Here is a 17,178-nt window from a genome sequence, read left to right as displayed (position 1 = left end):
GACGATTTCATTTCATTTATTTGTGTCTCCATAAAAATACAATACAACGTGGACAAAGTACAAGAAAACATCACACAAAACCAGGCAGAGACAGGATTCCTAAAAAGCGAAAAAAAAGTCTCTATTGAACTGATTAAGAATAAAATTTGTATAAACATTAAAAATGCATATAAATACTATATCAGAATAAATTAAAATATATTGCATTAAAAATCGTCAATACATGGCAAAATCTTACTTACAATAAATTTTAAGCTTATTTATAAAAGTCTTAATACCTGTATTTAAAATTATTGAATCTCTTTCATCGTGATGATAAAATAACCATAAACTATCGATGACGACAACGTTGATTAAAATGCCTTCAAATTAGATTACATGATTATGATGATGATGTTGATCTCTCAGACTGTAAGATGTTTTCAGAGCTTCGTAATATGCACTTTTGAAGTTTACTTTTAATTCATTAAACGCAATGGTAATTTCATATCACTCTGTTTGAACAGTGCCATATCTATTGGTAGCCTTTTAGTAGTACTGCATCTGAATTTCTCTGGAATGATGAGTTATATATTCCTAGCTAGCTATCAACAATTTACAGGCATGCATGTATTGTTTTAAAAAAAATCCGATATAGGAAATATTCCGTTTTTAAATCGCGGTTTTATTTTTCATATAAGATATACGCCAGTTAGACCCGAACGCATTTGTAATAACCCGTTTTGTTAGCAACGCATTACAATTGTGATTGTCTAACATTCGCAATCCTACCAAATCTGCCAGCACCACTGCCAAAGTGCACATGTTGAGTAATCACTGCAATGGTAGGGGTAGAATTATGTAATACGGTCATCTATTGAATAAATCTCTATACAATGACATTATATTTCGCAGTATTATCTCATTGACGACTCGCTGTTTCGGCTGCCGTATTACTGCGCGTTCTATGAGTCAATATACTATACTATAAAAAGATCTTGGGAAAAATATTGTCATTATAACAACACTCACTTTTTATTCTTTAACACTCACTTTCTTGGGAAACGAAGATCAAAGTTATTATTTTAAAGGAATATATTTGAAGAACATTATGGCGGATGAGTTTGAACCAAGCCCTAATCCAAAAAACAGGTAAGTTTACAGATGCCGATAGTACCGTACAGTTTATAATAACAATAAATAAGTACTAAACGCGTCAGCTTATTTGTGTATCAATTTCTGAACTGTAACATTAGGTCAATTGTTACTTCAAATAAATTTGTATTCTAAAATATTTTTCACCACTTTATCTGTATCAAGCCGAATAGGTAATTTGTATTACAGATGTTTATTTGTTTAGCTTTCAGATATTTGTCAAGGACCTTCAAGGAATAAGTACACCATTTGATGTATATTCGGAGACAACTGTATTAGACCTTAAATATAAGATAAACAGCGAACTTAATATTCCCATAAAACAGCAACGATTAACATATGAGAGTAAACCGTTGATCAACGAGAATACCATGGCATTTTACGGAATCAGAAAGCACTCAACCGTACACTTGCTTCTACGACTGCGCGGAGGATAAATATTATTGATGTGTATACCGTGTAACTGAACTGAACTTGAACGCTATCAAAATGGAATATCATGATTGTTTGAAAAACTATATTTCACAGTAAAATCGCATTTTCACATCGTATATGAAGACGGGCGTCGTGAGGTGGTTTCCCGAATGATCGTAAAAATCAAAACGGTACTGGGTATGTGATCAACTAGCGTTCTTCTGCCTATCTGTGTGGCGACTATAGAATGGACCCGAGACATGACCTACACGACTTTTAGTTGATAAAAGATAGAACAATGTTGTTATGAAGAGTTGTACGTAGGCCTAGATGTATTTTGAATTATGTAAAAATGTTTACATTCTAAAAATTAGTAATAGTTAGTATAAACCGTTTAAGCTACTTTAGATATAAAGAAGAAAAGCAAATGGATTATGGAGCGGCTATTCAAGAATATACAATACTAAGTATCTTAGTTTAAAATTATACAATTTTAGGTGATCTTGTCAAAGGCCAAGCGCGTGTGGAAATTAACTAAATCGTTAATTTAAGGTTAATACATTTCATTCTATAAATGATAATATTATTTCAATAAATATGCATTAGAATCTAAGAAAACACGATTCTCTTTATTATTTATATCTAGTTACTATTTAAAAATCATAGAGTTGATGATAAGGTGATGATATATCAAGAAATATGATGATGATAATGACAAGTTGACAGGGATGAGGCGATAATCATGATATAAGTGACAAATTAAAGATGACAATAATGGTTATGACAATGGTGATAAAATAATATAACCTATCGATGACGTCAACGTTGATTGCAATGCCTTCAGATATTTACTTTAATTCATCAAACGCATCCAAACGTATGGTAGTTTTATATCACCCTGGTTAACCAGAATGAGAACATATTTTGACACTGGTAGCCTTTTAGTAACCCTCTATCTGAATTGCTCTGGAATGATCGAGTTATATATTCCTAGCTAGGTATCGACAATTTACAGGCATGCTTGTAATGTTAAAAAAAAATCCCGGATATAGGCAATATTCCGTTTTTAGTCGCGTGCAAACGCGACTCTATAGCTCACTATGTCGGTCGGTTAACTCAAATTTGAGCACGCGACTGCAGCCATGTATATGGCCTTGTTAAATGGCTGTTTTATTTTTCATAAGATATACGCCAGTTAGACCCGACCGCATTGTAATTAACTGTTTCGCTTCATGATATAGCAACGCATTATAATTGTGATTGTCTAACATGCCCATTCGTGTTCCTACCAAATTTGCAAGCACCACTGCCAAATAAAAGCATGCCTTAAACCTAACAAGTGAACATGTCGAGTAATCACTGCAATGGTAGGGGTAGGCTTATGTAGTACGTTCATCTATTGAATAAATCTCTATACAATGACATTATATTTCGCAATATTATCTCATTGACGATTCGCTGTTTACCGTATTACTGCGCGTTCTATGAGTCAATATACTATACTATAAAAAGATATTGGGAAAAAATATTTTCGTTATTAAAACACTCTCTTTTTATTCTATTACACTCACTTTCGGAGATCAAACTTTAGTTAAAAGGGAATATTTAAAGGAACAACATGGCTTACATTTATGAACCAAGTCCAATTCCAAGGCACGGGTGAGTTTACACATGCTTAATATAAACATAATAGTACAGTGTGTTGTTAGATACAACACTACTAAAAATAAATATAATAATTATTGAACGCGTTAGACATATTTATGCCTAAATTCCCGTAAGTCAATTAAGTCAGAAAATTGTGACTTCAAGGAAACAAGTTAGCTATTTAATTTGTTTCTTTATAAATTAAACTTGTTTTATCAAATATCGTTTACTATGAAAATGTATCTATATCCTTTTTTTTCTTTTACGGTTTATAAATACATTTTCTAATTATATAATTTTTTTTTAGATTTCAGATATATGTGAAAGATTTACAAGGAAGGAGTACAGCATTTGACGTATATCCTGAGACAAAAGTACTAAAACTTAAACGGATGATATATGAACGACTTCAGGTTCCCATCAAATCTCAACGCTTAGCGTATCAGGGCAAACCGTTAGAAGACCAGAACACAATGGAATGGCATGGTATTCGAAAGGGAGCAACAATCAACTTGCTTCTACAACTGCGAGGAGGATAAAGACTAATTAATTATGTGTGTATGCAGTGTAACTGGACGCTTTATGAAACTAAACTAACGGAAAACCTGGATAGTGTAAAAACAACATTTCGCAGTTAAGTCGTAGATCTCGTCGTAGATACTTAATTTTGATTATACTTAAATGCTGATGAACAAGAATATTTATTTTAAAAATATATTTTTCGAAAGGATTACATAAAAAACAGTAATCAGTAAAAGGTAACAAATTCAAGATTTCTTTATCAGGGAATGGTTGAAGAATAATTGTACTATCATTATTATTATTATTATTTTAAAATGGTTTAAGGAAAAAGAATATAAAACGGATATAAGAATGATACAGCGATGTTATTAAATAATTCCATGTGATGTACACTTTTTTATGTTAAAATGAATATTGAATAAAAGACCTTTGGTCAATAAGAAAACAAACGCTATGATATGTCAAAGTCTACGAGACCGAGCCTTTACGTAATCTTGTACAAAATCAGCTATCATATAGCCTTGGTTATTTATATTAGTAAAGTACTATGTTAAAATATATATAAATGTTCATCATCATCAGTCGGCTGCGGAGCAGGCGACTACAAGCTTTCGTTAGCCACAACGGTCCTTGGCTAACTCTGACAGCTTATAAATGTTCATATATATTTAATTCTAAAAATTATATTTAAAATGTATGTTATTCCGGGGGTAAATGTGTTTATACTATTTGAGCTATAGATAAATTAAAGGTTAAACATTAAAATATACGATTCCTTATTCTCATTTTCTGTGAAATCTATCAATGGCAGGGTGATGATGATTGAGGTGATGACGATAGGCCTACACAGATATCAAGAATGATTATAATTTGACATCTAAGGATGGTGATATATGTTGATACAACAGTGATTATACAAATTAGTAGTTTTATATGCCCTCTTCAAGTCAAACACTAAGTTTACCTTCAGACTTCGTTAAATATATACGGTACTTTTCCCCGTAATTACGTCTAGTCCAATAAGTGCATTCAACCCAGTTTATCAATAGCGCGCGTATGCATTGTGGGAAAGGAAGCACTTTTTGACAATCTGTAACATACTATATGCTGCTACATTTACAGTATGTACTACATTTAGTGACGTCTTACTGTCAAAGGTCAAAGTCAGGGTAATACTAAGATCTCTATTCTTTACAATTACAAAGAAATAAAAAAAATACAACATAGTACATGTTTTGTTTATTTTATTTTTTTAAATAGTACTAAAATCAGTTGCAAAAAGTACTTTTAATTTATATATATACAAACAGTGTCAGTTATGTATACAATATTTACATAGAAAAATCCAATAATGTCGATAATAATGTATATTAATCATTACGCTTATATTAAAATAAATACTTTCAGTCAAATACAAATGGGGTTTATCCTTAGGCACAAACAAGCTAGTAGAGTAGGCCTACTGTACTCGAAGCTAGAGTAGCTTCTGGGTTAGGCCTACTCATTTTCAACAGCTTGCACTCATCTGACAAGCTAGTGGGCCTATATATTGCACTAGGCCTACTACAGCAACACAAGGCTAAACAAAAGGGCCTACACAGCCTGCAATACAATGGGCAATAATAGTAATTGTACCATAAAACCGTTGATTTTTAAGATAAACTACCACAATCATATACATTGAAACACTAATATAAACATCTCCATAAAGATACAGAAAAATACTTCACTTTTCTTTAAATTCATACGAATTTTATAGGATTTATAGGAAAATACAATACCAACAACAAACCACAGCATCCACCATTGTAATTTTTGTAACGGTTTGCGCACGCTCAGATTGGTAGTTTGTTTAACGTGTGGAGGTCTATCTTAACTCCACAGCAACAAAGCTAACAACCGAAGTTTAAAAGAAAATCGTGTTGTTGGCTATGATATCAAAACAATTAATTACTTTATTGAAATATAAAACAATTAAATGTAAGCTCGATTGTATCATAATTAAACTATTCAACATATTTTTGCATTTTACAGTAACTTATGACATATAACAACCTTAATTTTAACAGCATTTGAATGGAATAAAATTATGATTTGAGCAGGACGTAAAATCCAACAACGCCCCCTATACCTAATTACAATTAGAAGGCCGGATAAAAGTAATTATTAGGAATTAGAATATTGTATTAAGCAACGTTGTTGTAACAAAGACAATGTTAAATATGCATGGTGTCTTCGGTTAGCTTTCATTCTTGTTTTCAGACGATATTGTTCTATGTTCTTCTAAGTTTCATTCATTAATTTCGCTACAAGAGGACTTCTCTATAGATTCGGCATATTCAATCATTTCTTGTATCAGTCGTTCCTCCTCTTCAGTAACTGAAAGAAAATCATCATAATATTTTATTTAAGTTAAATAAAATAAAGTATTCATATTAAATACTGCATTAATTAAATTAATATTGTATAATTTAGTATACAACTATTGAAATAACAATTATACGGTATTTACAGGAGAGATAACATTAAAATAATAATATATTCAAAAATAATATATAACATTTTAAACATTATTTTATTTTTGTAATATCAATTTATATTAATTGATATCATTTAAAAAAAATCAATAATCAATCAATCAATATATAAAGGTCTATTAATAATATATACATTTTAGAGGTAAGGATAAACGGATATTAACATATTTGTCGACACGGGTCACGTGTTATATGTATACAGAAGTACGTTTACGTCATCAAAATGGACGATAATGACACCAATAATGCTCATGATAATATATCCCGTATGTAACTCCACCATATGGACGGCAATGAACCAAGCTGTATTTTTAAGTTAAAATACGATCCATGTATTTACTCTTTCGGTGTAATAATTATGAACCAAACTGTATATTTGAATATACTAAGCCCAATATGTAATCCTATGATAATATGGACGGTAATAAATAAAAAAACTATATTCTTAAGATAAAGTTCCATTTTGATCATCCCATGGTATTAAGGATAAATATGAACGATAATGAACCAATATCTATGTTTCGAGTAAGTATTCAATACCGATCCATACTCAACAAACAAAAAGGCATTTCTATGAACATTTTCGAACATTATGACTACTGGGAAACGGGACATTTATTATGGTGATACACACAAGATGATAATACGCGGCCGGCGATATAGAACAACGCGTTATTCTACTAATATACATAACTGCTTAGTACAGATCTATAATAATAATATATTATAAAAGTTACCAAAACGGTTTTTTTTATATATATATTTCTGGTTTGGAATACAACAACAATGCTTACCTGACTGTTTAACCGTTGGTTCTGGTTCAAATATTTGAGGTCTCATAGCCAATTCAGCTACCGCTACCATTTTGTTTTTGTTCAAGCCATCTTTTTCAGCAATACTTATGATCTTATTTGCACACGTCCGCAAATGGCTGTGTTCCATTGTAATATTGAACTTGATAAAGGCGTTCACTAAACTGATATTCGTTCCACCAACGGAAATCCAAGCCGGTTTTTATAATTAAATTCAGTGTAGTTTACATGAATAACAACTGTTTCAAACTTGTTACAAAAATTACGATTTGTTTGATTTAGTAGCGAATATAAAACTGTTCCGTTTCCCGTTGTTTATACTGAACGCTGATCCGCTTCGCCTGCCGACCCGTCTATGTGCATAACCATATTAGGATCAATGGATTGTTGTGTGGGTCGAAGCTCAAATACTACGTATGCAAATTACGCAAGTAAAAAATACAAAATGGCGAGAACACGAACGGTTATCTATGACACAAAAGGTAAGAGTAATATTTATATGTTAATTGTTTTGCTTTAACGATTAGTTTACATTGGAAAAAATACATGTCTGTTTATAATGTTCAAAACGTTGATTGGTTAGTTTTGAGAAATTGTAAATTCACTCCGATGACGATCTATAAAGGTATGTTCACTCCGTGGTATATATTGCGTGTACTATATTATTAAACCATTGTTCATGTTTGGTGTATTACTCAATAGTATCTTGTTCCGCTTTTATGAAATGTATTTTGACGACTTTTCCTAGCTTAAACATTAATATTAAGCGACGTGTATACATATACAAGTATTACACAATACATGAAATAAGTAGTTAGACTATTTCAAATTATAAGGGTATACGTTAACTGTGGCCTTTTGTTTGAACATAGAAGTCTTACTTATAAGCACCAATACGACACAGTATGTCTAGCACTCAATGAATATATATATACATACATACAGGGTGGATTTGTATTAGGTTTATACTTATCTGTATATACTTTACCCACATCAAACACAATTCTTGATAATTCACGTCAAACATTTAGTATTAAGACTAGACACAATAGGAGTTTTTCTATTTTCTATTCACCGGCTACTTTTGAAAGTAGTCCTGGGAATTCGTGAGGCACATTGGTAAGTGACTATTGGTAAAATCACATAATCATTGAATTTGCATGAACACACGTGCATGGAAAATTGTATGTTAATCAAGGCAATTGAACCGTGACAAAAATGTTCATAGCAATTAGTTATAATTCGTGTTAAAATATAGGCATTAATTATCTTCCCGCACTCATCTTTCTCATCAAAAACACGTTGACAAGATCATCAATGGAAATGTTTCATTTTAATGTTTGTAACTAAATGTGGAAAAGAATCATTTGTTTGATAGTAACTAAGAAATGTTGGCAGTGAACTTATAACGTGACGTATAACATTGTCAGTGTATACAAATATATTAATCTTTAGTAGTTAGGTATATACTTAAAATAAATATTTTACTATAACTTATTGAATACTCAGTGTTCCATTCGAGGGGAATATTTTTAGCATAGAAATTTTACATATCATGAAAACAAGGTATATATTGGTTTCCGCATTCTACGAGGATTACTCGCGTGTCCCCACGCGGAAATGACACTATGTTTGTTATCAAAAGTGTGTTCAGTTTGTAAAGGTACAATAATGTGTATGTTTACTTTCTCTATATAGTGGGTGCGTCCCACATGTATTCTTTCTCTATACAAAAACGGTTAGTACACAAGGTTACAGTAGAGTACTGACAGTTAACCGTTATGTACGATAGAGTAGAGTAGACAGTTAACCGTTATACGGTAGAGTACAGACAGTTAACCGTTATGTACGATAGAGTACAGACAGTTAACCGTTATGTACGATAGAGTACAGACAGTTAACCGTTATGTACGATAGAGTAGAGTAGACAGTTAACCGTTATACGGTAGAGTACAGACAGTTAACCGTTATACGGTAGAGTACAGACAGTTAACCGTTATACGGTAGAGTAGACAGTTAACCGTTATACGGTAGAGTACAGACAGTTAACTGTTATGTACGGTAGAGTACAGACAGTTAACCGTTATACGGTAGAGTACAGACAGTTAACCGTTATTATAACGGTAGAGTACAGACAGTTAACTGTTATGTACGGTAGAGTACAGACAGTTAACCGTTATTATAACGGTAGAGTAGACAGTTAACCGTTATTATAACGGTAGAATACAGACAGTTAACCGTTATACGGTAGAGTAGACAGTTTACCGTTATATGGTATAGTACAGATAGTCAACCGCTAAGTAGCGGATTTATTATTATTAATCTGGGAACTTCCGTTGAAATGATTCATCTAATTCGTAATCCCGTTTGTTCATTTCCGTTCAAGTTCGTTTCCTACTTCATGTCACGTCAGCAGTGCAGGCAGGAATGACATTTTAACCATTTCCGGTTCCTTGGTTATGCACTTCCCATATACCGGTTGCTATGCTATGCATGGAAAGACAAATCACGTATAGCATTGTCTTACTAGGGCCAATGCAATAGGATTATCAAATCATTAGCCACGTTCATTTTCTATACATTTTGTGTTGAATTATGTTTTTAAATTAGTTCTATAAATTAATTCAATTCTAAATAACTTTTCTTTTTATCTTTCGTGGGAATCACCCACCTTTATTGTAATTTCTTCTCATTTTCATTAACATGACTTAACAGGTATTTATGAACGTATTTATTTACAAACCAATGTATAAAATTCATAAAATGTCATTCTTAAATAACTTTAATTAAATAATTTCTTTTCTTTTCACCATGATAAACACCAATAATAGCGATAATTGAATAAAATCAATATCCCTATTATGTACGTATATTAGCTACAATAGCAAGGACAATAAGTCTATTCATAGATATTTCTTTGTACAAAAGAAGGTTAGTTTTTAAATGCGTTAACGAATAAATTTGCATTTCTTTAATCTTTATGAATTGATATAAAATTAGGATACGAATTGTTATCGGTGTATTAAGGTCATGTACTCGATACTCTTAAGCTCTGTCTACACTATCAAACTAGTTTGATGTGCTCAAATATGGTATTGATATACCCATATATGGGCACATCACATTTTGTCAAATCAAAGTTTGATAGTGTAGACAGAGCTTTAGCAGATAGTATCCGGTAGATCTGACAACCTATTAGGAAACATAAACAAAGAAATCCAAAAATGTAAATAGGCCTACATCTATCGATAAGTTAATGACAGACTATCGCACCACCGAGACGCAATGTCTACAAGACGAATAATTAGCTAGTCTATGAGTAGAATACAAAATTACGGTACCACTGTTAGGCCCACCCCGCAAACCTATTATTAAAGCTTGGTTCCCACTAGGACGCACGCGAAAACGTACGTGCAGCGCAAGTAATTTGACAAATCGTGACGGGAATGATGATCCATCGCGTCGACTTGCCTTGCGCTTACGTCCGTGCGTTGCGCTTGCGTCATTACGTTGCGCTTATGTTCGTGCGTTGCGCTTACGTCCGTGCGTTGCGCTTACGTCCGTGCGTTGCGCTTACGTCCGTGTAAATTTAATTGATTGTTCATACACAAAGTACAATTTTATTCGAAAGTTACAAATAGGTCAAAGTTGAAAGAATCAAATTGCAAAAATATCATTATGCAATTTAAAAAAGATTACTGCGCATGTCAAGTAAGCATGGCAACAGCATTCATGAAATACCGACAAGCGACATACCACCATGTCAAGTATGATATTTATATAAATGACAAGAATGCCCAATAAAAACAAACAAATTATTAGACATGTTATATTTAATTCCATAGTTTAAATTTAATACAAGGAATAATATTATATTATTATTATTATAATAAAGTTATTGAAAACGAAAACACCACCAATAGTACAGTAGGCTGTTTTTTATTTCATTAATTTTCCATTTAAATATACAAAATAAAACAAGTAGATCAAAATGATAATAGTATAACATTACTTGATAGGACAAAATGTCAATTATTATATATACAAGTAGTAAGTTTCTAAAGCCGATTTTCCACAAGGCGAATTTGTTCGCGCGAACCGAAATCGTCAGCTTATACGCATGCGTAGAAAGGGATTTTGAAGATGAAAATATGAATACGCATGCGTACAAGCTGGCGCTTTCGATTCGCGCGAACAAATTCGCCTAGTGCAAAATCGGCATAAGAGCAGCCGTGCACTTTCTATTCACAGCCTGCGTATAGGTCTATAGGCCGATAAGTAAACACATCACTAGCTGGAATATTCACAACAAAAACTCGCCTTCTCTCAATGATTACGAGAAATGATCCTAACATAATTAATAAAGCTATCGCGTCAATTGCTCCCCTGAGACCCGCGCGTTTATTTTAAACTAATCTTCAATCAACCGTGACTAATATGACGATCATTTTCACTTGATCACGTGACAGCAGTAATTATGACTCAATTTAGTTGTAGAAATCTGTAAGTAAAAGAAAACAAAATATTATAGCCCAATAGTATTTGTAGGTGTAGCGACACAAATTATCAGATTATTTTTTTAGAGTTATTCATTCATTCATTTTTATATTTCGGATAGTACATCCATAAACAAAACAAAGGAAAAAAATCAACCAGAAAATTAATAAATAAATAACAAGGGGTTATCCGCCAAGTGCGGATAACCAATTAAAACAAAAATTATTAATTTGTATCGTACTAACGCTGATGAAAGTTGGATTGTGAAAATTAACATAACATCTTCCAAAATTAAAACATAAAATATTAATTTGTACCAACGCTGATGAAAGTTGGATTGTGAAAGCAAATTGCATAATAGTCTATGAATTGAACTAAAGGTATACAGACATGGAGATTCTCTATGTAAGAACTGTAAATCAACATTCAAACACTGATCTATTACCGTAGGTCATCATTTAATTCAATTGGTTTTATTTTCACATACATAGAGGATGCGCAATTGAAGATCTGTGATACGTAAAGCTTGGTTCTCACTAGGACGCACGCAAAGACGTATAAAGTGTGTTGACCAATGACAAGCGACAGTTTGAATAATCCATCGCTTGCGATTGGTCAACTCACTTACGCTGTGTCTCTAGTGAGAACCAACCATAAGTGACGTTGATCTAGTTATCAATTCGCTTGGCTTACGTCCTTGCGTTGCGCATCTAGTGGGTTAATTAATTTTACGGATAGCATAGCAATGAATAGTTGAATTCCGGGACAAAAATGTCCCCTAACATAAAGGTACAACCACGTATTATTCTTACTACACGCACCATTGCGTTCAAATAGACATCGAGTGTGTTATATGACGATTGAATATAAGAATAACCCACGAACAATACGTACATTCACACAACAGGATTTATTATAAACCGCGACAATTAGTTTTGCTTTGTTGACAAAAGGGAGAGAAGTTAAAACGTAAGCAGTATGCGACAATAATTCTATTTGTATGAATTTTAAAATATAAACAATGAAAATGAAATCTACGCCTTCGGGCATAAACTTATTATAAACATATTTAGTCAGTTGGCTTAGCGACTAAAACGTTACACGGTGGACAAAAGCACCAAACTTGGCATGAGGCTTCTTTTAGACGTACTAGCCACCCGATCAGCTTCCGATTTTCCAAGATGGCGGCCAAAATCCAAAATGGCTGCCAGTAAATTGGTATATTTGGAATTCTTTACCAGATGAAATTAAAACTATTAATTTTATATCTTCATTTAAGTTCAAACTTCATGAATACCTTGTTTCTACTATTCTTGTTTAAGTTGATCATATATCTGTCTTAAGTTAAATAATAACTGCATTTGTTAAGTTAAATGTCTTTTTTGTTCATTATTCATATATTATATATATTTCTTATCTTACCTTATTTTTAATTATGTTGCCTGGACCCCACATTTTAAAGCTTAAGCTTCCAGTGGGGTACCCCTTTTTCTCATTTATTATCTATTATTTCTAGAAAATGTTAACTGTATTTTGTTTTTATTTGAGAAATAAAAATTATTGATTGATTGATTGATATCATATATATCTGACTGTAAAAGTTACAAATAGACAAATAATGTACTGAATCAAGAATTTCTGTGGCGCTTTTGTCCACCGTGTCACGATTTCCTCAAAATTTGTTGTTAAGCCACCTGACTAATTATCGAACCTCTTCGTTGGGACACATCTAGAAGAAAACTTTCCCAACAGAAACGAACGAACAGAAATATGCTTTAACAAGACGGCGAACACCGCTAGCTTGATTTCCATTTGGACGTAACGCAACGACGTATGCACAACGCAAGTTAGTGAGTTGACAAATCAAAAGACAGTTTGGATGATCGCGTCGTGATTGGTCAAATTATTTTGGGCGCGCTTAGGTCCTAGCGGGAAACAAGCTCCTCGGGAATACATTTTTGTAACAATCAAATGATTTACTACTACTACGACAGATTCAGTAATGCCAATAAAGTAATCCAACCTATATCTGAAACAGGGCGACGGGCACTGCAAGGCTGGGGATAGGCTTACTTGCGCAGCGGCAATTGACTTTGAATTTTGACACACATAAGTAAACCACTAGAGTTAAATTGGCTTGTTAGTTCCGCAAATTAGCATAATTTACTTTTCGGTGTAGAAGTGATATGGCCTATATACTTGGACGCGACGCAACGCAACGCAACGACATAGACACAACGCACGAAATTTTACCAATCACAACGCGATAGGATCATCGGAATTGCTTGTGAATGGTACACTCATACATCCTTGTGCTGCGTCCAAATGGAAACCAAGCTTTACGCGCGCGTGGTTCCTATGACGCAATCAAATATAAGTAATTTCACCAATCACAGACTTGCATTTCAACCTAGTGGTGGGAAGCAAGGTGAATATTATAAGTGTTACAGCACACAATTTTATTACTGTACACAATTTTATTACTGTACATCTTGAAAGTAATATGTTCCAATAACTCCATAGAAAGTAATAATAAGTTGTCCGCATACACATACACATGGCTTCACATGTCATTGTAGTGTGTTATGAAATCTGGCTACTGAAGCTTAGAGGGGACCACAATAGGCTAGTTTGTAGGGCTAGAAATGCATCCTCAACAAATAGGCCTAGTCATCACTCACTAAATCCGCTTAAAAAATCCGCCTTCTCACTCACCAAATCAACTCAAATCCCTCAAAAGTAGCACACAATTTTATTACTGTACACAATTTTATTACTGTACATCTTGAAAGTAATATGTTCCAATAACTCCATAGAAAGTAATAATAAGTTGACCGCATACACATACACATGGCTTCACATGTCATTGTAGTGTGTTATGAAATCTGGCTACTGAAGCTTAGAGGGGACCACAATAGGCTAGTTTGTAGGGCTAGAAATGCATCCTCAACAAATAGGCCTAGTCATCACTCACTAAATCTGCTTAAAAAATCCGCCTTCTCACTCACCAAATCAACTCAAATCCCTCAAAAGTAGCACATCTTTATTTTTAATTTTGATACAAAAATAATGGAAAACGGTATCCATGACAACCCATACAACTTTTAAGTAATAATAGTTTCCATAGAAACATTTAAAACAAAAGTTATAGTTTCCATAGAAACATTTAAAACATAAGTTATAATAGTTTCCATGGCAACATTTAAAATATATGTAATAATGGTATCCATGGCAACAATTAAAGCATAGTTAATAACTTTATACATGAGTTCAAATTCTCAGAAGGGGATTCACACATTCCAAGGGGTCTCATAATTTTGAAACAACACCAGTAGTGAAACTAAACATGACAATGAATCATTGTTATCAGCAGTAACAGAGGAAAAACCCCAGCATTGTTCATCAGCCACCTGTTATACAGTCCACTCTCATAAAACACTGTAGAACAAAGAAAAAAACACATTTTTATACTTCATGTTTTTGCAACTAATAACACTTTTACTTGCTCTCAATTCAATTCAATTCAATTTATTTTCCACATACACCTTCTACAAGCAAGTACACGGAGGATGCATATTTTAAGATCTGTGCAACGTAGAGCACAGATCTTTAAACTAATAAGCACCCTCAATAATATGTTTTGTTATTGCTTTTGCTCACTGTCCCTCTTATTGAGTTTCTTCACTTTCTTACTTGTTTACTATCTATCTCACAAGTTCAATTAAGCTTGATTCCCACTAAGACGCAATACAAGGCCGTAAGCACAACGCAAGCAAGTTGACCAATGACAAGCTGCAGATTCGATAATCCATCACTTGTGATTGGTCCATTTTTAATTACTCATGCACTTACGTCCCTGCATTGTGTCCTAGTGGGAACCATGCATTAAATACTTGTGTATTATAATTTCCACTCATCATGATACAATACCTGTACCAATATAGAAACGATAGAGGATGTACCTAAATATATCGTCGTGAGGTGGTTTCCCGAATGATCGTAAAATCAAAACGGTACTAAATTTCTAGTTTAAACCTTACAATACTTGTATTGTATATTCAGGTACAGCCGCTCCATAATCTCTTTGCTTTCCTTCCTTATATCTTTTAACATAAAATTGTTTATACTAACAAACATTACTGTTTATATGCCTAGTGTAGTATGTTTTACATCTTTAACATATTTTCATAAACATCTTCATATCGTATAACTACTCGTAACAAATTTTCTCAACTTTCTATCATCTAAAAGTCGCAGTTAGTCATGTCTTGGGTCCATTCTATGGTCACAGTACAGATAGGCTACTACATCAGTACTTCTATGAATGGATGACTAGTTGGTGACAATAACGCTAGTTGGTCATACCCAGTACCGTTTTGATTTTACGATCATTCGGGAAACCACCTCACGACGTAACAATCAACAGGGCATTCACATTCTAAAGCTTTATGTTACAAAACAATGTGATGTGCCCACATGATGATGTCATATAATATCACCATATTTGGGCATAACACTACCATATTTGGGCACATCATCACACATTTTTTGTCAAACTAGGTTGATAGTGTAGACAGAGCTTAATAGTTACAAAATAATATACACTTACTAAATCCACAACCAATTTCTTATGTCAAGAATTTTAAATATTGTATAACTCATTGAGATAACTTCATTAGGTTTTTGAATGGTCGGTTAAAAACATGGTATTTTTGACATTCTTAGCTATTTCAACAAGTACTTATTTTATATTCTTACCTAATTAAATATGGCAAATATTCCTCAGAGAATAGTGTAGTTAGATGAAGGCTACAACCATACTCCTGAAAATAAAAACAAATCACACTTTTAATGCATTATTTTCCAGTGTCGGATTAACGTAGAATTGGTATATTGGTATAACATATAAATAATATAGTATAACTAGCAACAGCTAACATCTAAAGCTTTGTCTACACTATCAAACTTTATGTGACAAAAAAAATGTGATGTGCCCATTTATGGACATGCTGATGTCATATCACTATAATATTTAAGCATATCACTACCATATTTCGGCACATCACACTTTTTTGTCAAACTAGTTTGATAGTGTAGACAGAGCTTAATACGAAGAGTGTGGTAATAGGAATAATTGTGTGAAACAAGATAAATCATGTAGATAAGTTAGTTAATCCTTCTCATTATGACCGATATAATTTTACCAATTTAACTTGAATTGAGTCTAATTTAGCAAGATAACAAATTATTTATCGGTCTTCAATATTTAAATGATGTCCCAATCATCTTCGCACATCACATAGGGCAAGTTTTTGTCAGATAAAAATGTTTGATCATTTACACAGAGCCAAAACCTATTTGAACTTTTGAGCATTTGAAAGGTCAAAATCAGGTCGGTATTTGTGCTAAGGCAGGATATCGAACATGCACACAAGACATGTCTTCGTCAAGTGATTATAGTTAGATATTATGTTTATAAACCTAGATAGCGTTCGTTCTCGTTTACATACACTGTCGCAGCTAAACTTTGTTCTTTACACAATCAATAGTTTGATGTAGAATATACTAGTAAGACTTTAGCGATAGCTTCATCTTCATGAAACCCAAAATAAACC

The 17,178-nt window shown here is 33.0% G+C and overlaps 1 protein-coding gene and 2 long non-coding RNA genes across 6 annotated transcripts in view; 1 reads left to right on the top strand and 2 right to left on the bottom strand.

Moving 5' to 3' along the window:
- Positions 1-985: 985 nt before the first annotated feature.
- LOC144842908 (uncharacterized) lies at positions 986-15,581 on the top strand. Of its 4 annotated transcripts, XR_013612192.1 has the most exons (3): positions 986-1,131; positions 1,340-1,706; positions 15,545-15,581. XR_013612192.1 is itself a non-coding variant. In XM_078699509.1 (2 exons), exons 1-2 carry the CDS (start codon positions 1,091-1,093, stop codon positions 3,732-3,734), a joined length of 273 nt encoding a protein of 90 aa, XP_078555635.1. In that variant the 5' UTR covers positions 986-1,090; the 3' UTR covers positions 3,735-4,632. The 4 variants fall into 4 exon arrangements, 3 of the variants coding, with proteins under 3 accessions (XP_078555635.1, XP_078555634.1, XP_078555636.1); XM_078699509.1 differs by lacking the exons at positions 1,340-1,706; positions 15,545-15,581 and adding an exon at positions 3,503-4,632; XM_078699508.1 differs by lacking the exon at positions 15,545-15,581 and having other exon boundaries at positions 1,340-2,166.
- Positions 4,949-8,177, bottom strand: LOC144842832 (uncharacterized). The gene is made up of 3 exons (XR_013612183.1): positions 8,059-8,177; positions 7,049-7,534; positions 4,949-6,096 (listed from the first exon to the last, which is right to left on the bottom strand). It is a non-coding gene; the product is annotated as an uncharacterized LOC144842832 (long non-coding RNA).
- The window catches only part of LOC144842913 (uncharacterized), a 26,256-nt gene continuing 19,307 nt past the window's right edge, over positions 10,230-17,178 (bottom strand). The window contains exons 8-9 of the long non-coding RNA XR_013612198.1: positions 16,322-16,386; positions 10,230-11,567 (exon numbers count right to left, since the gene is read on the bottom strand). This is a non-coding gene — a long non-coding RNA (uncharacterized LOC144842913). The remainder of the gene's footprint in view (positions 11,568-16,321; positions 16,387-17,178) is intronic.

Source organism: Antedon bifida, chromosome 5, assembly GCF_963402885.1.
Source record: "Antedon bifida chromosome 5, ecAntBifi1.1, whole genome shotgun sequence".
Lineage (NCBI taxonomy): Eukaryota > Metazoa > Echinodermata > Crinoidea > Comatulida > Antedonidae > Antedon > Antedon bifida.
This window is presented reverse-complemented; position numbering and strand designations above follow the sequence as displayed.

Coding starts and splice junctions, on each gene's coding strand:
- LOC144842908 (XM_078699509.1), top strand. CDS start 1,091: ATGGCGGATGAGTTTGAACCAAGCCCTAATCCAAAAAACAG. Junction 1,132..3,502: donor AGCCCTAATCCAAAAAACAG/GTAAGTTTACAG, acceptor ATTTTTTTTTAG/ATTTCAGATATATGTGAAAG.